Genomic DNA, 21970 nt, shown 5'->3' with positions numbered 1-21970 from the left:
TGATGAATGATATTGTTATTTTTGTTTAATATTTTTGCCCATGAAATGAATTCCCGTAGCTGCATTACATTAAGGTTGAACCACTGATGTCACATGGACTATTTTACCAATGTCCTTAGTACCTTTATGGGCTTTTCATTTGAGTTGCTGTCTATGCAGAGTCAGAAAATTCTCAGATTTCATCAAAAATATCTTAATTTGTGTTCTGAAGATGAATGAAGGTCTTATGGCTTTGGAGCGACATGAGGGTGAGTAATGACAGAAGTTTCTTTTTTGGGTGAACTACCCCTTGAAAGCCAATACACACTATACTGACAAATGCAGACAAACAACAAAAGAAATGTTTGTCAAGTTTTGTTGGATCAGTGTGTTACCCCTGGCTGCATTTACAATTTGTTTTTTGCTCACATCTGACATGCGTGTAAACATAAAAATCCACACAAGATCTGATTTTTTTCACATCCGATCTGAGTCGCTTCCAAATGTGGATTTAATTGGATATATATATATATATATATATATATGAAATCTGGACATCCGACTTACGTCTAAACACACATATCTGATTCCTCTCAGAATGATGCTCGCTCATGCGCTCGCTTTTTATTGAGATGAGAGCTTGTACATTCTGGAGCTGGTTTTCAACCCCTGCCTTGTGAATTTTATTAATACAGTAGCTTTACTACTAAAAGCTACATTATATTTCACAGCAATGAGGTGACAACTTTCCCTTTTTAAAGCTGAAAGGGTTAGCTCACCAAAAAATGAAAATTAGCCCATTATTTACTCACCCTCCAGTAGGGCTGTCGCGGTTAAGGAATTTCCCTTGCGGTAATTTTGAGTGGCTCAGTGGCGCGATATGCGGTATTACCGCCATATATATATATATATGCTGACTCTGCATAAATGTCATGTAATTGTCGATAAAAGCCTTTGAAACGTATGAAGTGCTTGTAATTATATTTCAGTACATCACAGAAACAACTGAAACAAAGATCTAAAAGCAGTTTAGCAGCAAACTTTGTCAAAACTTTTGTCCACAACTGTATATGTGCCAAATGCCCCTCGACCGTCTCCAAACGATCACAAAACACATTTTAAAAATGTATAATGGCAAATACAAACATTTCTTACCTTCACACATCGAAGTTATGTCCTGACGATCGATGAAAACTTGAAGCACGAGGAAATTTGCTTGTCTCAGTAGAATAACGGCTCATGAAGTGAGGCAAGCAGCAATGTGATTGGCTGATATTTAACACATATTGTGTTGGACACACTGTGTTGGATATTTTCTTTTTGCTTTTTCGTTTTTAACACATTTAACACAAAGTAACACAAAATGTGCTAAAATAGACATAACACAAACAATGTGTTAAAAATTAACACATCTATTTGAGAGTGTTGAAACCAGGATACATGTTTTCAAAAAGAACAATGTAATAATTAATTATACATGAAATATCCTTTGTAACATTATAAAAGTCTCTCCTGCCACTTTTAATCAATTTAATGCACCCTTTCTCAAAAGCATTATTTTCTGTTTAATTAACTTTTGAACAGCAGTCGATTTGCACATTTAGAAAAGAGATTGTATAGATCAAGACACATTTATTCATGCTTGAAGATTGTGATAAGATACTTCTTTTGATAACATTCTGAATCAAATACTAATAATAGACTCAAAGAATGAGCTGCATACAAATATTTCAAAACTACTCTAGCCTGAAATCGATTCTCATTTACGTAGAGATATGTGTGGAATGTGGCATTTTAATCCATGTGGCACCATCTGACCGGTTCCCTGTGATTCTCAGCTTGACCTCTATAGATTTAGTCTGAGAGAGAGTGGATGATGTTCCGTGAGAAGCTCACATGATTTTTGAAGAGACTCGGTGAATGTCTCATGACAGAGTTGAGTAAACCAAAGCAGCAGGGGTTAGTCGTATGAATGGAGAGGGAGCATTTGCGTAGAGTTGTGTGTTTGACTCGGCAATAAACAAATTCCCTTATTTTTTTCCAACCCCCTTGAAGCTGTCTGCCGAGCAATCACATGGTATGTCACTTGATTTACCTAATAGGCCATCCTGCCATTCAAGACTTACAAAAGAATGCTTGTTAGATCTCCAATAACATTTTTCTAACATTTACATTTTCCCAAATGCTCTACTGTCCTTTTTATCTGATAGCTACTTGCTGTTACACTGTCTATGAATTGTTGGTTCTAAACTTTTCAAAGCTGTTGTAACCCAGTAGGAGCAAGAGAAGAACATCCACTGCTCAAAATCTCTGTCACGTGCTTACAACCAACGGGCTTTGGCAACAAAAACCAAGAAAAAAAGCGAGGCTTACTCCCTTGATCCCAGCCAGACAACCACCTCCTTTTCTTCTCAGCTCAGCTGACATTGTAAATACTAGTTTTGAGGTTTACCGCTCAGCTATGCAGTAAGAATTAATAGTTTCAAGACCGAGAACCATGACTCTCCTAACCGAGGACCAGCCTCGCAGGTTCTCCGCACCGGACAGCCCGCTCGCATCCGTGGAGCACTACCCGGTGGACTCAGGACCGAAAGAAGACTATTTGGACTGCATGGAACCAGCTGTGTTTGGAGCAGTGGAGCCTCCGAAGCGCTCCAGAGGAAGGCTTATCATGCACGGCATGGTCATGTTTGGAAGGGAATTCTGCTATGCCGTTGAGGCGGCGTTTGTCACGCCGGTGTTGCTGAGCGTTGGACTCCCAAAACGCCTGTACAGCCTGGTGTGGCTCATCAGCCCTATTTTGGGTTTCATCCTACAGCCTGTCATCGGTTCGGCAAGCGACTACTGTAGGTCCCCATGGGGCCGAAGGCGACCATACATACTCTTACTTGGAATTATGATGTTAGTGGGTCTGACTTTATTTCTAAATGGAGATGCGGTCACATCAGGTAGGTGCAGCCTAAGTAAATGATGGATCTGTCTAGATCAGGGGTGCCCAAACTCAGTCCTTGAGGGCTAGTGTCCTGCAGAGTTTAGCTCCAACTTTCCTCAGAACACCTGCCTGGAAGTTTCAAGTATACTTAGTAAGACTTGATTAGCTGGTTCAGATGTGTTAAATTAGGATTGGAGCTGGTCCTCCGAATTGAGTCTGGAGCTACATGTGTCTAGGTTGGTAGTTAAAGCAACTGCAATTTAGCAAGTTGGCAATTTGTATCTGCTATTCTTTGACCATTAAGAATGTTGGTAGGTTAGAGCTTAAAAAAGGAAATAATGACCAATGAAGGAAGGGTAAGCAAATATAGGAACTATATTTATAGCAAATAATTATAAATAATGGTTACAATTGGTTTTCTGCCCTGCTGTGTTTTTCCACATTATATCAAATAGCTTTTTTATTACCCAAAGGAAATATGGTTTAAAAATAGTTGTGTGGAATTAAATGGGAATATAACACAGCTGGACACTGGACAGCATTAGGGCAGTCTACCAGTGATGCGCAGGTTGATCCAAAATGAGCGGGTGCCTGCGGTTACCCGCGGTTACGAGTCATCCAAAAATATTTTTAATGATATTCGGGTCGCGGTCGGTCGGGTCGTTTGAAATAAAGATGCGAATTAAACCTTTGTAATTTATACAGTACTAGACACAATTTTCTATGAAATACATAGACCTACACTTTATTGGCTGAATAATATTTACCTTTTGAATGCTGAGTGTGTTATTAACTGTTGAATAAATGCTGACGCGGAACAAAATGCCCGATTTCCCAACACGTTGAACTGAGCAATGCCATTGTACCATTTTAATAGGCTACTTTTAAACGCATATAGCTCAGTAATGTCAGTTTTATGTATTTTCTGAGAGGGGGTGGGATTTTTGTTGGGAAAGTCGGGGGAGAGACGCACATGTGGATAAACACATGCAGCATCTTAATTGTTAAGAAAATGGTATTCCTAATAAATGTCTCGAATATTTTGATTATTTATGTCCAATGCTTCTCTTTCTTTTTGGAATTATTAGACACATTTCACTATGTCTTTTCAAATGCCTAGGTCTGTTTAATTTCCTTAATTATAAAATTTCTAGCACTATTTTTAAATATTTATTCAAGCAATAATATATAAATTATCTCATGTATATGCTTGTTTAAAACCAGGGATTAAAAACGAATTCCAAGCAAAACGGTATTTTTTCTTTACATTTCCAGACAGCAAAACGAACAAAATTAAACATTACTTAATACATTCAAAGCACTATAATTTCCTTATTCATTTAATACAACTATTAGCTATACAGTTAATATATAGGGAAACGCACAGCGAGCATAGTTCCAGGCTGGAACAACACAACAAGATTTGAGGTGTCAAAATCGCATATCTCGACACAATAGCTGCGTTTCCATTACCCTTGAAATTGCACAAATTAAAATTGCGAATTGAAAATGCGCCTAATGGAAACACGTTAATTTCGGGGGGGAAAAAAACTCCCATATATCCTATACAAGTTTTTACACTTGCATGAGGTGATTTCTCAGGCATTTCAAAAAAAGGAATATTTCACAGAACTGCAATGGGCTTTTTGCGTACATAAGTCACATTATCATTCTCTAATGTACTATAACCTCAAAAAAAAAAAAACACCTCATATGTTTCCGCTTGGATAACACATTATTTAACCTGCACAAATCTGCGGAGCTGATCACGGCCACTCTAGACAATGCTTGTGTTTATACCAGGTGCGCTGCGGCTCGTTTCAGTTTTAGAAGCCTCCCAGAAGTGGCTTTCCGTGCTGCTTCTGTAAAGATAGATTCCTACGTCAGTTAATGGAAATGCCGTCATTTCGCAACAGTTTTTTAAATCGATATTTATAAAATGTGGAAAAGTTTTATGCAAATCTGTAATGAAATTAGTATGGTGAATTCAATTCAAGTCAAGTTGAGTGAATCGTTACATCCCTATTCAATGAATGATGTGCTTTTGAATAACCATGATTGTTTCTCTCCTCCAGCTGTACTAGAGGACAGAAATGTTAAAAGAACATGGGCGATTGTAGTGGTCATGTTTGGAGTGGTGATGTTTGACTTTGCGGCGGACTTCATTGACGGACCCATTAAAGCCTATTTGTTTGACGTGTGTTCCCATCGGGATAAAGAGAGAGGGCTTCATTATCATGCTTTACTTACAGGTAAGAAACAACAAATGAATGATTAGTTTGCCTTGTTTTCTTATAATGAAAATGCCTTTATTAATGTTTCAAAGTGCATTGAATTAATGTAAATTTCTTTGCAAAACAAGACAGACTTGTTTTTAGCTGAATTTAGCAGAAGAAATGGCTTTTGTACATGAGAAAAATTCCATTTGTCTTGTTAATAGTTGTGTAGTTACCTTGACGATTACATAAGTAACTTCTTTCTGTACCTTGCTCTTCTGTTGCTGTGGAGATGTTCTGAAACATTGTACATTGCCATAAAGCCAGTTTGACATACATATAGCTCTATTAATAATTTTTGTGCAGTTGTGAATAACTGCAGAGTTTATTTCCATTACTGTTTTAATTTGTCTTTCGTTAGTGTCATGAGTTCCTTCACAGTTGATTGTAGCAATGTAACTCATAAAACTGATTATTTTTTGCACTTATTATATCTAAGTGCCATCCAGTTCTGTGCCATTAAGATACATTTCCAGGTACTTCTATGGCCGGTATATTTCTGATACATATTTTTGCTTTTGCCATTTTGATCCTGTCAGTTCTTTAGGAAAAACCCATTATTTTGTTGATGTGCAATTTTTAAGATGCACATGCTTCTCTGCAATTACCTCTACAGGAACCAGTAGCTTACAGATCGTTCTGCAATGCGAAGCTGACTGACAGCATTTGTTTCAAACTGTTTCTTCTAGGAGCTTTTTTGAAAGCTTACAAGTATACTATTTGAACTGAATTCCAAGTACTGTACTTATGTGAAATTGGTTAGCACTATGGCAACAGCCGTTTCCTCTTTCACCATCTGTAACATGGTCGGACTCGGTAGGGCGCTTTGGTGCCGTATTACTGTTGTAACCAAACATTCTGCTGTCTGAACAGCAGCGGTAATGCCTTTTGGGGATTCGGTTGTGTTAGCAAGACATCAGAAAACACCTGCTTTTGTGTCTTTTAAACTCTCGGTAAAATCTGGGTTGCTTACAGGTCAAAATCTTAATGTCTTTGGAGGATTTTTCCCCCCTGTGTGTTTCATGGCCTGGAAAGGAAAAAAGCCATCCTAAGACATCACAGTCTTAATCTCTTCAGAAGAAAGTGTGAAAACAACATCTTAGTCAGGCTCAGGCTACTAGAGACATGTGTGCTTTGAGTCTCGTGTGAATAACATCTACACCACAAAAGACACTTGTGTGTTTTCACTCACTGTTTTTTGATAAATGTGGAAGGCTTTTTGTATTAATGAATCAAACAAAGTGAAGATATTCAATTACCCAGATGCTATTGTTATAAATGATTTAATGTTATATTTACGCACAATTATCTTTGAAAATGAGAAAGAAAGAAAAACACTCTAAAAATTGCTTTTACGAACTTCCTAAGGACTATTATCCATTTGTAGTAAAACTTGGCAGTGATTTTGTGTCGGTCTGCTTGTGGCACTCGGGCACCAGAGGCGTCTGTGTGCGCTCAGAGTATCCTAATCCAAACAGGCCCAGTCATGTGCAGAGATCACGGGTTGGAGCTGAGAGCTTCAGAGCCACATGACTGGATCGCTACTGTGGCTCAGGGGTGTGTGTGTGTGTGTGTGTGTGTGTGTGTGTGTGTGTGTGTGTGTGTGTGTGTGTAATTGTGCATAACCTTTTATAGAAAAAATTATTTGATCCCATGCTGATTTTGTACATTTGCCCACTGAGGAAGAAATTATCAGTCTATAATTTTAATAGTAGGTTTATTAAACAGTGAGAGAGGCTGACGTTTGGCAAATTCAGATCCCTTCACAGATTTTCAATGGGATTAAAGCCTAGAGACTGACTAGGCCACTCAAGGACCTTAATGTGCTTCTTTTTGAGCCACTCATTTGTTGCCTTGTCCGTGTGTTTTGGGTCATTGTCATGCTGAAATACCCATCCACAACTCATTTTCAGTGCCCCGTCCATTGTCCCTTAGATGTGGGGCAGTTGTTCTGTCCCCTTAGCAGAAAAACACCCCTAAAGCATAATGTTTCCACCGTCATGTTTGACGGAGGAGATGGTGTTCTTGGGGTCATAGGCAGCATTCCTACTCCTCCAAACACGGCAAGTTGAGTTGATGCCAAAGAGCTCAATTTTGGTCTCATCTGGCCGTAACACTTTCACCCAGTTCTCTGAATTATTCAGATGTTTACTGGCAAACTTCAGACGGGCCTGTACATGTGCTTTCTTGAGCAGGGGGACCTTGCGGGCGCTGCAGGATTTCGGTCTTCACGGCATAGTGTGTTACCAATTGTTTTCTTGGTGACCATAGTCTCAGCTGCCTTGAGATCATTGACAAGATCCTCCCGTGTAGTTCTGGGCTGATTCCTCACCGTTCTCATGATCATTAAAACTCCACAAGGTGAGATTTTGCATGGAGCCTCAGACCGAGGGAGATTGACAGTTATATTGTGTATCTTCCATTTGCGAATAATTGTAATTGTCACCTTCTCACCAAGCTGCTTGGCGATGGTCTTGTAGCCCATTCCAGCTTTGTGTAGGTCTACAATCTTGTCCCTGACATCCTTGGAAAGCTCTTTGGTCTTGGTCATGGTGGAGAGTTTCCCTTTTTAGATGGTGCTCTAATCTCAGCTCCTTACCTGTATAATACACACCTGGGAGCCAGAAATCTTGCTGAATGATAGGGGATCAAATACTTTCACTCATTAAAATGCAAATGTATTTATAACTTTTTTGAAATGCGTTTTTATGGATTTCTTGTTGTTGTTATTCTGTCTCTCACTATTCAAATAAACCTACCATTAAAATTATAGACTGACCATTTCTTTGTCAGTGGGCAAACGTACAAAATCAATAATTTTTTTTCTCACTGTATAGCGCTTTTTACAATGCAGATTGTGTCAATGCAGCTTTACAGTATTAACAGGCAAATAGTGTGTCGAAATAGTGTTTGCTAAGAGTTTTGAGATTGTAGCAGATGTGAATGACTATAATGCAATAAGAGCTCGCTCAAATATTGAGGTGCTAAACCATTCAGGGCATGAATTAACATTTCTGCATTTGCCTTTGAGAGCATAGGTTGTAATTTAGATATATTTTTGAGATGGAAAAATGCGGTTTTACAAATGCTAGAAATGTGGCTTTCGAAGAAAAGATAGCTGCCAAATAGCACACCTAGGGTTCTAACTGATGACAAAGAATTGACAGAGCAGCCATTGAGTGTTAGACAGTGTTCTAGGTCATTACATGCAGAGGTTTTTGGCCCAATAATTAACACCTCTGTTTTTTCAGAAATGAACAGTAGTAAATTGCTAGTCATTTCGTTTTTTATATCAACTATGCATTCCTTTTTAAATTGGTATGTTTTGTCAGGCCACAAAGAAATATAGAGCTAACTAATAGAGTTAATAGAGCTAACATCATGTTTCCTAATGATATCTCCCAAGGGTAACATGTAAAGCGTAAAAATTACGGTCCTAGTACTGAACCTTGTGGTACTCCATACTTGTAACTGGTATGGTATCTCTTCATGAATTGATGCTCAACTTTTTTGCGCATTAATGGAAGTTTTATTCTAAATGTGGCATTTCCATCACTCGTTACTGATGTGATGCTTCAAAATGCACATAAAAACAGGGTGATGGAAACAGCTACTGATAATTACTCACTAGAATGTTCTTTAAATTAAGTGTAAAAATTGCCTTAAAAAATACTGCTATAGAAAGAGGTACATTTGAAAAATCTATCTTTTAAATGTTGTACAGTTGCATGATGTCTGACATCTTTTGTCCGCATTGTCAGATATTGATAAAACTATTACTTAAAGGGATAGTTCACCCAAAAATTTAAATTCTGTCATTAATTACTCACCTTCATGTCGTTCCAAACCCTGTAAGACCTTCGTCATCTTCAAACTAAGATGTTTTTGATGAAATTCAAGAGCTTTCTGACCCTGCATAGACAATGCAACCACTACGTTCAAGGCCCAGAAAGTGAGTAAGGACATTGTTAAAATAGTCCTTGTCACATCAGTGGTTCATCCATCATATTATGAAGCTATGAGAATACTTTTTGTGCACCAATATATAAAAAATAACTTTTGGGTGAACTTATGAACTACCTTTAATGTGACAAAACATTGGTTTTATATATAACGGCATGAAAGATTTTTTTTAGCGTTTTTTTTTTTTACTTTATCACTACTGCAGAAAATGTATTATTTATAGATAAAATAATAATTTTGCCTCATGCATGTTATTCCATTATAAAGGTCACAGTTGTAATTGGCGTAACCAGAGCTAATCTATTTTCATTCCTTCCTGAAACAAGAACAACACTTGTTAAATTTAGTGCTCTATCTTCCTTTTGGAGAGGCATTTTGATTTGTACAAACAGCACACCCCGCTGAAACTTTGAATTGCGTTTGATTTTCTGAGTTTGACTTTTCAAAGCAATCTGCTGTGCTTCCTTGCAGGTCTAGGTGGAGCCTGTGGATACCTGATTGGAGCCATGGACTGGGGTCACTCTGCGCTTGGAGTCGTACTGGGTTCAGAATACCAAGTTATCTATTTTTTCTCGTCACTGACCTGGGGCATTTTTCTCACCATGCACCTCTTCAGCATCCCAGAGAAACCACTGATGAAAGATCACAGTTCAGACTCTTGTCCAGTCACCTCACTGCTCCTAGAAGACCCACATCATAACGGCTATGGCACGGTCTACAAAGAGCCACCACCTCTGCCTGAAATGAGGCAGCGCTCGTTTTCTGTGCTGAGTGAAGCCAATGCAGTCACACCCAGTGCCAAGCAGCCTAACAGTGAGGTTGGTCATTTGTGTTACCTTGAATCTCTTTCATGTGGCTTTTATTCTTGGCTTCAGTCTGCACCCAATTTCCTCTCACATTTTAATGACCTGTTTCAGACCATGGAGCATCAGCTCATGGTCATTTGTGAGCTGTAATTAGGCTGGATAGTCATGCCTTTCACAGAAACAATTCCTTATTTAGAAATACAAGAAATAATGGCATGTTAAGTGGTCTTTGTGGTGATTAGATGACATTATAATTACTCATTATGGCCATATTGTGTGTAACTTAATTATGAGGTGTGAAAAATTGACATGGCTCTCAACATTCACACTATATAATTAGATCATTAAGTACAAAAAAAACAATTACAAAAATCCAATGTAATAATAATAGTAGCAATAATGATTATGAAATATTGAAAATAAAATGGTGTTACTGTTCATAATAATAATATTAATCCTTTAAAAGTTTAATGTATTATTATTATCATTTTTATCATACAAATAAATATGATAATAATAGTAGTAATAAACCATTTTTTATTGTATGTATAAGAGTACATACATTTACCCATTTATTAATTAAAATGTGAATAAATATAATAATAATTATTATTATTATTAAGTATTAAAAATAACAAAATATTGTTGTTATTGTTACTGATTGTTATAATAATTAATAATAATCCTTTAAAAGTTTAATATGTAGTATTATTATACAAATAAAAAATAAAATAATATTAATAAAAATAATTATAATAATAATGTCTGTATAAGAGTACATACATTTGCTTATTAATGATCATTTGAATAATAAGAATAATTATAATGATAAAGTACTGAAAATATTGTATTTAAAAAAATAAAAGAATTGTTACTGTTTATAATAGTAATAATAATAATCCTTGAAAAGTGTAATATTTATTATTTTTGTTATTATTATTATTATTATTATTATTATTAAACAACATCTTGTTTTTCCATTGAAGCCAGAATATCTTATTGTCTGTGTAAAAGTACAGGCATTTACTTAATTAAATTAAAATGTGAATAATAATAATAATTAATAATTTATAAATAACAATAATAATAATAACAATAACAACAATAATAATATAATTTTTTTAATAAAATGTTGTTGTTACTGTTTACAATAATAATAATCCTTTAAAAGTTGAATATATTTTATCGTATTGTAATATTCTTTTATTATTTATAATTAATGTTTTTTTTATTATTATTAATATTAAATAAATGAAATGCAAGAACATATTTTTGTCTGTATAAGAATACATACATATTGAATTATTGAAAATTTTAATAATATTATTAAGAAATAATAACAATAATAATATTGAAAAAACAATAATGCAAAGAGCATCTTGTTTTTCCAAAGAAGGCATGAACATCTTATTGTCTGTATAAGAGTACATGCATTTAATTTAATTATAATAATAATAATAAATAAATAAATAATAATAATAAAATATTGAAAATAAAATGTTGTTATTGATACTGTTTAAATAATAATGATTCTTTACCAGTTTAATATGTATGATTATTATTATTATTACACAAAAAATATATAATAATAATAATGATGATGCAAAAAGCATCTTGTTTTTCCATGGAAGCAAGAACATATTATTGTCTGTACGAGAATATTTACTTAATTAATGACCCAAAATAGTGCAAAATATTTTTTTTAGATATTGTAAACCACATATTTCAAACTTTTGGACCCTAGACTCTTACATCACCATTAGAGTGTCTCAAATCCTGTTTCAGATGACCATTCAATTGCTCCTTTTGAATCATAAACATTGTGCACACACTTTGTGAAACCTCAGCTGTGGTCCTTAACTTAGACTGCAGTTTGTCATGCTAGTGAGTCACGCTAAGTAATGCTTTAATGCAGCTCATTTTTAGATCTGTAAAATGCTTTCCCAGATTTAGCTGTGTTTACCACCTGAATTCAAGTTATTGCCATCTGTCATTGTGCTTTCTATTCATGCAGAAAATGTCAAAATAACAGCAGTAATTAAACACTGCTTTTATCTATATATCAGTATTAACTGAAATTATGCATATATAAGCTGATTTTATGATTACTTTAAGATTACTGATGCTGTATTAATCAGAATATAGGGTCAAAATATTATACACTTTAGTAACTTTGATCAAACTTTACTTTTTATTTAATGCTCATATCAAATTGGTAATGCCACTAAGGTAAAAGGAACTGTAAATCTCACTAATCCTGTCAGTCTAAACCCCGACTGAGTCTCGCAATCATTAACCTGCTACAAACCTCACATAATCTGCCATCTGTCCCTGAGAAACAGTTCTATTGCACCAAACACTGCAAACGCTGCTCTTAGACAAAATGTTCAGAACATATAGTTCTTGTTCTTGTGTACAGCAGTGATGGAAGACTTATTTCACAGGATGACAGATAGAACACCTGCTTAATTAGGCTGATAAAGGTCTCGAATGAAACACTAAATCAGTACAACAGGCTAAACGAAGATGCAAAGCGAGAAATCTGAGGTTGACAAAGTTTAATTTTGGCTTTTTTTAAAGCAATAGTTCAACCAAAAATGAAAATTCTGTCATTAATTACTCACCCTCATGTTGTTCTGAACCTGTAAGGCTTTCGTTCTTCTTTAGAACACAAATTAAGATATTTTCGATGAAATCCAAGAGCTTTCTGACCCTGCATTGACAGCAACGCAACTGACACATTCAAGGCCCAGAAAGGTAGTAAGGATATCATTAAAATAATCTGTGACATTAGTGGTTCAACCAAAATTTTATGAAGCTACGAGACTTTTTGTCCTTAAAGAAAACAAAAATAATGACTTTATTCAACCATTTCTTCTCTTCTGTATAATGATAATAATACAGTGCCTCCACTAATGTTGGCACCCTCGGTAAATATGAGCAAAGGTGGCTGTGAAAATAAATCTGCATCATTTATACTTTAGATCTTTCGTTCAAAAAATTCACAAAATTCTAACCTTTCATTGAAGTAAAATGATGGAAACTGGGGGGAAAATCTCATTATGAAATAAATGTTTTTCTCTAGTTCAGGTTGGCCACAATTATTGGCACACCTAGAAATTTGTCTAAGTAAAATATCTCTGAAGTATATTCCTATTAATATTCCTTTTTTTTAAGCTAACCAGGGTGGCTAGGATTATAAAATTGTCCAGCCATGACTTTCTGTTCCACAGGATTATTAATATAAGGAACACAAAGGCAAAATTATCTTAATCATCCATTACAAAGAGTAAAACCAAAGAATGTAGTTCTGATGTGCAGAACCAGTTTGTTAAGCTTCACAAACTAGAAAGTGGCTGTAAGAAAAGAGCTTACGCATTGAAAATCCCCTTTTCCACCATCAGGGCAATTATTAAGAAGTTCCAATCAACTAAAGATGTTACAAATCTGCCTGGAAGAGGACATATGTCTATATCATCCTAATACACGGAGAGGAGGAGACTTTGAGGGGCCAAAGACTCTCCAAGGATCACAGTTGGAGAATTGCAGAGAATTGTTGAGTCTTGGGGTCAGAAAGCCTAAAATAAAATGATCAAACAGCCCCTACTCAGCTCATCCAAAAACAAACTCCAGCATATTCAGTTGTCAGACATGACTGTAACTTCAAACAGGACTGGCTTCTATGGTCAGGTAAAACTAAAAAATGAGCTTTTTGGCAACAAACCCGTCAGAAACTAAAAAAATGAGCTTTTTGGCAACAAACCCAACAGATGGGTTTGGTGCAAACAGGGATAAAAAGTACCTCATGCCCACGGTTAAAAATACTGCTGGGTCTTTAATGTTGTGGGCCTATTTTTCAGCTGGAGGTCCTGGACATCTTGTTCAGATACATGGCTTTGTGGATTCTGTCAAATATCAATGGATAAAAAATCTGAACCTGACTGCCTCTGTTAGAAATCTTATATGGGCTGTGGATCTTCCATCAGAACAATGATCCAAAACAAACATCAAAATCAGAGCTGTTATTTTGGGAAAAGGACATTGAAATAATTGGGTGCCAATATTTGTGGCCAACCTGAACTAGAGAAAAACATTTATTTCATAATGAGACCCCCCCCCCCCCTTATCAATTGTTTTATTTCAATAAAAGTTTAGATTTATGTGATTTTTTTTTAAAGAAAAATCTAAAGAATAAACTATGCAAATTTATTTTCACAGCCACCCTTGGTCATATTTTCCAAGGGTGCCAATATTAGTGGAGGGCACTGTATATTATGCTAGTATCTGTACTAGTGTAATTTCACACATTTTTTGAGTGAAAATTTCCAAACTCAGGAGAGATCGTTTTAGTAATGAGTTTCTGACTTTACCTCCATATTCATTAAAAAACCTTTAACAAATCACATTTCTGTTCATAAGAGGATTAATTCATTCATTTCACACCATTGCCCAGCCAATATATATTTTTTCCATCAGTGATTCGAATTTAGCAACAGAAGAAAATGGCTTTATTTAGAGAGATCCCCATCACTAGTGATGTGATCGCAGTAATCAAAACAACCCTTTGTGGTTATTAACATTGTCTTAAATAACATATCACATCCATATTAACGTTTCCTCAGCCTATATTGTCAAAGAACTGGTTAGACCAACCTTCAAAGTATGTCAGTTTATTTAAATATACATTCTTGTATCCTAGTATAATGTGAAGAGACAACTGTAAGACCTTCGTACTGCATGAAGTTGACAGTTTGTGAAAACCCGATCATTCATGTGTTATACTGTATCATAGCTCACTGAATAAAGCTTGGTTTGTTAAAGGATTAGTTCACTTTCAGAATGCAGATATCCTGATAATTTACTCGCCCCTTGTCATCCAAGATATTCATGGGATATTCAGGAAACCATTTCAGATTTTTCTCCATCTAGCCCAGCGGTTTGAAAGTCCAAATTGCAACTTGCAAACTATAATTTGAACCTTCAACCTGTCAATCCCCATTGAAGTCCACTATATAGAGACAAATCCTGGATTGTTTTCCTCAAAAACCTTAATTTCTTTTCAAATGAAAGAAAGAAAGAAAGACGTGACTATCTTGAATGACATAGGGGTGAATTGTCAGGATTTTTTTTATTTTGCAAGTGAACTAATCCTTTAAATGGGCATATTCTTAAATATTCACTGGCAAGTGTTCCTGGCTTAGAGTTTTTGAACCGATCAGTAGATGATATTAGCCTGCGTGCATAACTGTGTTTCAGGTACAGAAGAGAATGACCCTGAAATCTCTACTGTCAGCTATGATTAGCATGCCCAGCCATTACCGCTGTCTGTGTGTGAGTCATCTGTTAGGCTGGACGGCCTTCCTGTGCAACATGCTCTTCTTCACTGACTTCATGGGGCAGGTGAGTGAATGAGGAATTCGAGTTGTGCTTTATTTGCACAGCTTATATTTAAAGAGAGGGCTCAGAATAGACAGAAAATACATATGCTGACACTCCTTCAACTGAAATCCTTGACATACACTCTTAAAAATAAAGGTGCTTCAAAAACCCATGGAAGAACCTTTTTTGTTTAAATAGTTCCATAAAGAACCTTTAACATCTGAAGAACCTTTCTGTTTCAAAAAAACTTCTTTGTGGCGAAAGGTTCTTCAGATTATAAAAAAGTAAGAAACAAATGGTTCTTTAAAGAACCTTTGACTGAATGGTTCTTTGTGAAACCGAAAATGGTTCTTCTATGGCATCGCTGGGAAGAACCTTTTAAAGCACCTTAATTTTAAGAGTGTACCAACTGACAGTTTGTAGGCAAAAATGCTAGACAACTACCATCTCTTACTGAAATATGTAGTAGAAAACCAATGAAAGATTTACGTTATTAAAAAAAATCCACATTGTTTTATTCATGTTTTGGACTATGGGGGGTGTCATCATTTCGATGACGTTAAATGGTTGCACTCTGTGAGCTACTGACGTTACCTGTTGCTATTTTTACCACAACACTACTTGGAAAATAAAATACTGATATAATGCCACATTGTGCGTTTTTTTGGATGTAATTTTGAGATGAAGGGCAACAAGAGAAGCGATGTAAGTCTTCACTGCTTTTCTAGCAATAAAAAGAGGACAAAAGAATGGGAAGATGCCTGGGGATGACTAAAACTTCCTAAAGACCCGCGTCTTTGTTCTTTCCACTTCAGCCCTGATGCCTATAAGACTTTTAGTAGACCACAACTACGGAAAGAGCTTACAAACGGCAGAGACAAGAAATGCTAGATGCCATCCTGGAAAAATGTAAACTTACTGGCACTTGTCATGGCACCAAAGCCACTGAAGGATTTTTTTCAGTGAGGATTTTACTCGATATCCATGGGCGTTTAGACTCATTGTAAGGAAAAATCGATGGTACGGCTTTTGGTTTAAGCTGCTTATATCCATTACCTGTAAGCCTTTCAGTAGCTGTGGTCATCGCATCAGTATTTTATTTTCCGAAATGCGTATTCCAAGTTGTGTTGTGTTAAAAATAGCATCATATAGCACCAGTAGCTCACAGAGTGCAACTATTTCACATCACCGAAATAATGGTGCCCATTGTAGTCCAAAATATAAATTAAAACAATGGATTTTTTAAAATAAAGTAAATCTTTCATGGGTTTTCTACGACATATTTCAAGAGACATTAATTTACGCTATATTAAGCCATACAAGTCTTAATACCCGGGGTTCCCTTTAAACATTTTAACAAGTAAAAAACAATAAAAACAGCAGTCTCTTTTGCTCATCAAGGCTGCATTTTCAAAAACCCATAATAGGGGCACTTTCAGACTTGTATGGCTTAATATAATGTAAATGATGTCTCTTACTGAAATGCAGTAGAAAACCCATGAAACTTTTAAGTTTAATTCATATTTTGGACTATGGTCGTCATCAATTTTTCGATGACGTCAAATGGTTGCACTTGGTGAGCTACTGGAGCCACCTGTTGCTATTTTTCTCAGAAAATAAAATACTGATACGATGCCACATTGTGTGGCTTTTGGCTGCAATTTTCAATTCTAAGGGCAACAAGAGAAGCAATGTAAGTCTTCACTGCTTTCCTAGTGATAAAAAGAGGAGAAAAGCATGGGAAGATGACTGTGGACAAATAAAACTTCCTAAAGACCTGCGTCTTTGTTCTCTCCACTTTAGCCGTAATGCCTTTGAACTACTGAAAGAGCTTACAAACGGCAGAGACAAGAAATGCTAGATGCCATCCTAGTCTTAAATATGAATAAAACGATGTGGCTTTTTAAAATAACGTAAATCTCTCATGGGTTTTCTGTAGGAGACTTAATTTATGTCATGTCAACCCATACAAGTCTTAATACTAAGGTTTTCCTTTAATCATTGTAAGATTGTAAGACTTTGAAATTTTTTTTTTAAAATAGCAGTCTCTTTTGCTCACCAAGGCTGCATTTATGTGATATAAATAAATAAATGATAAACTTATTATCATATCTCTAACATCCATCTTTATTCATTTACCAAGCCATTAGATTTAATTACAGTACTCCTGAAAGAGTAGCATTATGAACCTGAAAAATAGATCAATAGATGCATTGATTTGTGGTTAAATGGTAGCCACTTCTTTCTTATTTTCCCTCGCAGAACTAGTTTGTTGAGTGCTGAATTGAGATAAATGAGTGAGTCTCCTTGTAGGCAGTCAGTGTGTATAGAAAGTTGTTTTGCTGACCTCAACAAAGTGGAAAAACATTCAGGTCAATAACTGGCCATTTTATCACTGATGCAGTAAAAAAGAGATAAACTTAACTTGCTGGATGAGAATATGATTAGATCTTCACTGTGAGATGGCAGTAACAATTGGTAAAGTTAAATAAAAAAGATGTCTCCATCTTTTAAGAATCTTTAGAGAAACCTGTATGAACCTTATGACTGTGAGTTTTTGACTTGTGAACCTTATCGAAAGCTAGTTTAAGGTAAGAGTTATAAAACTCTCAGTAGCCTTAAAACCAACCCACAAGATCACAGCGGAGCAGAGGATAATGTGCTTTGAATTTCCATGTGGTGTCTGAATAGAGAAAAAAGCCTTTGTGATGTTCCTGTACTTCACTTGAAGAGCATAATGGATGGAGGGACACCTGTCGAGAGGTTCTAGCTCTGTACTTAGTGTTTTTACCTCATTTGACAACGGATCACCTAGGATGTGATGCTGTCACGTGCTGTATCTTATGTAATGTCCATGAGGTCTGTGTATTCATTTTAGATTGTATACAAGGGGAACCCATATGCTGAACACAATTCCACCTCCTATGCGACATATGAGAGAGGGGTTGAAGTGGGCTGCTGGGGCCTGTGCATTAACGCTGTCTCCTCTGCGCTCTATTCATGTGAGTAATATTGAATCCTATTTCAACTGTTCATTCTTTCTGACTTCATTAAATCTGCACTTTCTTAATGCAGCCAGACAAAAGAAGACTGTTCAATTACAGTTTGATAATACACGGCCCTTCCAAGTCAGTTCAGTCAATTTTTCAGAGTTATTAATCTGTTTTGAAGAGAGAATCACAGTTCCTTTCAACAACCCGTCATTCTAATTAGGGCTTCCAGTCTTATGTCACTGAAAAGGCCATTTTGGTGAAAACGTTTTATCAATAATGTGAAAAAGTTTGATCAGTTAATCTGTGTTTGCTATTCATTCAATTCAACATTTGTTCTGTATTGAAGGCCATTGTTGCAGTCTGTTTATATGGTTTCCATATGTGTCCATCCAGATGTGCAGAGGCTGCTCCTGCCATATATTGGCCTGAAGGGACTGTACTTTCTAGGCTACTTTGTGTTTGGTTTGGGAACCGGTCTGATCGGCCTGTTTCCAAACATTGTGGCCACGTTGACGCTGTGCTGTGTGTTTGGAGTCATGTCCAGCACTCTCTACACCATCCCATTCAACCTCATCTCAGAGTACCACAAGGCTGAAGAGGTCAGTGATACAAACAGTCTAACAGTATATTGACAGTTTTATATATTTATAAACAAGAAACTGTACTTTTTTAAAAAGAAGTTAATAATTTCATTCAGCAAAGATGCCAAGCTTGCTTCCAGTTGTGTCTTTCAAAGCCTGTCAGTAAGGGCTAGTGTACATTCAGCTAGTCATATATAACCCTGACAGGATAATCAGGACCCTTATATGAAGATGGCAAGACTTTTATCATCCTGAGCGTGTTTATTTTGTGATCTTACTGAACATTATTTTACTTATTACAGTGATACTTTAAGTAAATAAAACTCTGATATTGATAAATGATGATTTGAATTGAAATTATTACATTAGATTGCTTTTGTAGGGCCTGTACATATATATACACTACAATAAGATTTTTAATGATTTTTAAAGAATTCTCTTCTGCTCACCAAGCCTGCATTTATTTGATCCAAAATACAGCAAAAGCAGTAAAATTGTGAAATGTTTTTACTATTTAAAATACCTGATTTTTATTTGAATATGTTTTAAAATGTTATTTATTCCTGTGATCAAAGCTAAATTTTCAGCATCATTGCTCCAGCCTTCAGCGTCACATGAACCTTCAGAAATCTTTCTAATATGCTGACTTGCTGTTCAAGCAACATTTTTATTATCATTATTATTATCAATATTTAAAACAGTTGAGTACATTTTTCAGGATTCTTTGATGAATAGAAAGATCCAAAGATCAGCATTTATCTGAAATAAAAAGCTTTTGTAACATTACACACTATACCATTCAAAAGCTTGGAGTCTGTATAATTTTTTGGGGAAAAAAAATATAAAAATAATACTTGTATTTAGCAAGGATGCTTTAAATTGATATATTGATAAATACATTTATAATGTTACAAAATATTTTTATTTCAGATAAATGCTGTTCTTCTAAACATTTTATTCTTCAAAGAAACCTAAAAAAATTCTACTCACACTTTTCAACATAATAATAATAAATGTTTTTTGAGCAGCAAATCAGAATATTATAATGATTTCTTGAAGGATCATGTGACTGAAGTAATGGTGTTAAAAATTCAGCTTTGAAATCACAGGAATAAATTACATTTAAAAATATATTCACATAGAAAATTGTTATTTTAAATAGTAAAAATATTTCACAGTTTTGCTGTTTTTGCTGTACTTTGGATCAAATAAATGCAGGCTTGGTGAGCAGAAGAAACTTCTATTAAAACTATTCAAAAACTTTTGCTATATATATATATATATATATATAGCATATATAATTTATCTGATTGAGGCACACACTGACCTAAGGAGATGTTTTCAAAGAACATTAACTCAAGATAGTGCTTCGGTTGTTTTAAACATTGATTTTTCACTTTATTTGGCCTCTTGTCTAAAATCCCTGAGATATCTGAAGCATTAATGAAGTTGCAAGGAAACAGAAAATGTAATTACAAATCTAAATCCTTCCCTCAAACTGAGACTGAATTCTAATTAAAATGTTGTTTAAATCCTGCAAAGGCAACTTGACAGGTTACTTGCCTTTGAATTGTTCTCACTGTTGTGTTGGTTCAAAAATCGAGAAAATTGCTTAGAAGTTTGTGAACATGCTGTCTTAGAACTATCAAAGAGCAAACAATACTCTCTGCGAGGCTTCCTGGAATCCACAGTTCATTATATGTAACTTCAGATCTTCAGATGATAGAAAAATCTCTAGCGATTTTCTTTTTGTAATGCTGTATAGATATTTTCTGATACAATGTTTTAGGTCAATGTGGAAAATTTAGTCAAGGATTTATAGCTTTTTTTCTCATGCAAAGTGTCTCTCTTGTAATAGGAGCAAAGGAAATTGGGCAGCGATGAACCAGCTCTGGAGGGCCGTGGCACTGGCATGGACTGCGCAGCTCTTACCTGCATGGTGCAGCTTGCTCAGGTCATAGTGGGAGCTGGTCTTGGAGCCCTGGTCAATCTAGCAGGCAGTGTGATTGTAGTGGTTCTTTCTGCTTCATCAGTATCCCTAATTGGCTGCCTCTTTATTGCTGTCTTTATGTGATGTACAGATTAAGCCTCAAATAAACACCCTTTCTCTATTTTATATGGTTCATCTACTGTGCCAGACTACTGTTCTGCTTGACTGTTCGCTGATTCCATCAAGTCTTTATCTGTGCACTCCAATTCACATGTCACATTTTAAAACAACAACCTTCATCATCAGTCAAGCTGAAAGAGAAATGATATGTACTTAAAGAACAGTTGACAAAATTGAAAGGTTTGGATGTTTTGTTTCTGAAAGTTAATTCCTGTTTTAAGGTGAATTGTTTTTGAGGGAAAGAGTACTTTAAACAAAACAATCACAGGAAGTAAACAATTCGGATTTACTTTATTTCAGTGATAACCAATGAACTGCCTCAGGTGTGAAGTGTTTCAACTTGTAATTATTTCATTTATGCCTTTATACCAGTCAAAGATTTTTAATGTTTTTAAACACGTCTCTTCTGCTCACTAAGCCTGCATTTATTTGATCCACAGTACAGCAAAAACAGTAAAATTTTGAAATATTTTTATTTTTTAGAATAACTGTTCTCTATTTGAATATATTTTAAAATGTAATTTATTCCTGTGATCAAAGTGAAATTATCAGCATCATTACTCAAGTCTTTAGTGTCACATCCTTTAGAAATCATTCTAACATGCTGATTTGCTGTTCAAGAAACATTTTATTATTATTATCATTATTATTAGCAATATTTAAAACGGTTGGGTACTTTCTTTCAGGAATTTTTGATGAATAGAAAGATCCAAAGATCAACATTTATCTGAAATAAAAAGCTTTTGTAAACTCTATACATTATACTATTCAAAAGCTTGGAGATGTAATTCTAGACAATAATACTTTTCTTTAGCAAGGATGCTTTAAATTGATCAAAGGTGACATTTATAATCTTACAGAATATTCCTATTTCAGGTAAATGCTGTTCTTCTGAGCTTTCTATTTATCAAAGAAACCTGAAAAAATTCTACTCAGCTGTTTTCAACACAA

The 21970-nt window shown here is 35.3% G+C and overlaps 1 protein-coding gene across 1 annotated transcript; it reads left to right on the top strand.

Moving 5' to 3' along the window:
• The first annotated feature begins 1877 nt into the window (after window positions 1-1877).
• On the top strand, window positions 1878-21025 carry slc45a2 (solute carrier family 45 member 2). The gene is made up of 7 exons (XM_073824638.1): window positions 1878-2927; window positions 4987-5163; window positions 9622-9968; window positions 15213-15356; window positions 18214-18337; window positions 18722-18927; window positions 20768-21025. Exons 1-7 carry the CDS (start codon window positions 2477-2479, stop codon window positions 20981-20983), a joined length of 1665 nt encoding a protein of 554 aa, XP_073680739.1. The 5' UTR covers window positions 1878-2476; the 3' UTR covers window positions 20984-21025.
• Window positions 21026-21970: the final 945 nt, after the last annotated feature.

The sequence above is a fragment of the Garra rufa genome, chromosome 19, assembly GCF_049309525.1.
Source record: "Garra rufa chromosome 19, GarRuf1.0, whole genome shotgun sequence".
In the NCBI taxonomy this organism is placed as follows: domain Eukaryota; kingdom Metazoa; phylum Chordata; class Actinopteri; order Cypriniformes; family Cyprinidae; genus Garra; species Garra rufa.
Note: the sequence above shows the minus strand (reverse complement) of the source record. Positions and strands in the feature narration are given on the sequence as shown.

Bases quoted from the DNA above. Each gene is read 5' to 3' on its own strand.
- slc45a2 (XM_073824638.1), top strand. From the start codon at position 2,477: ATGACTCTCCTAACCGAGGACCAGCCTCGCAGGTTCTCCGCACCGGAC. The intron at 5,164-9,621 runs GTAAGAAACAAC...GCTTCCTTGCAG, and splicing joins TTATCATGCTTTACTTACAG to GTCTAGGTGGAGCCTGTGGA. The intron at 18,338-18,721 runs GTGAGTAATATT...GTGTCCATCCAG, and splicing joins CTCCTCTGCGCTCTATTCAT to ATGTGCAGAGGCTGCTCCTG.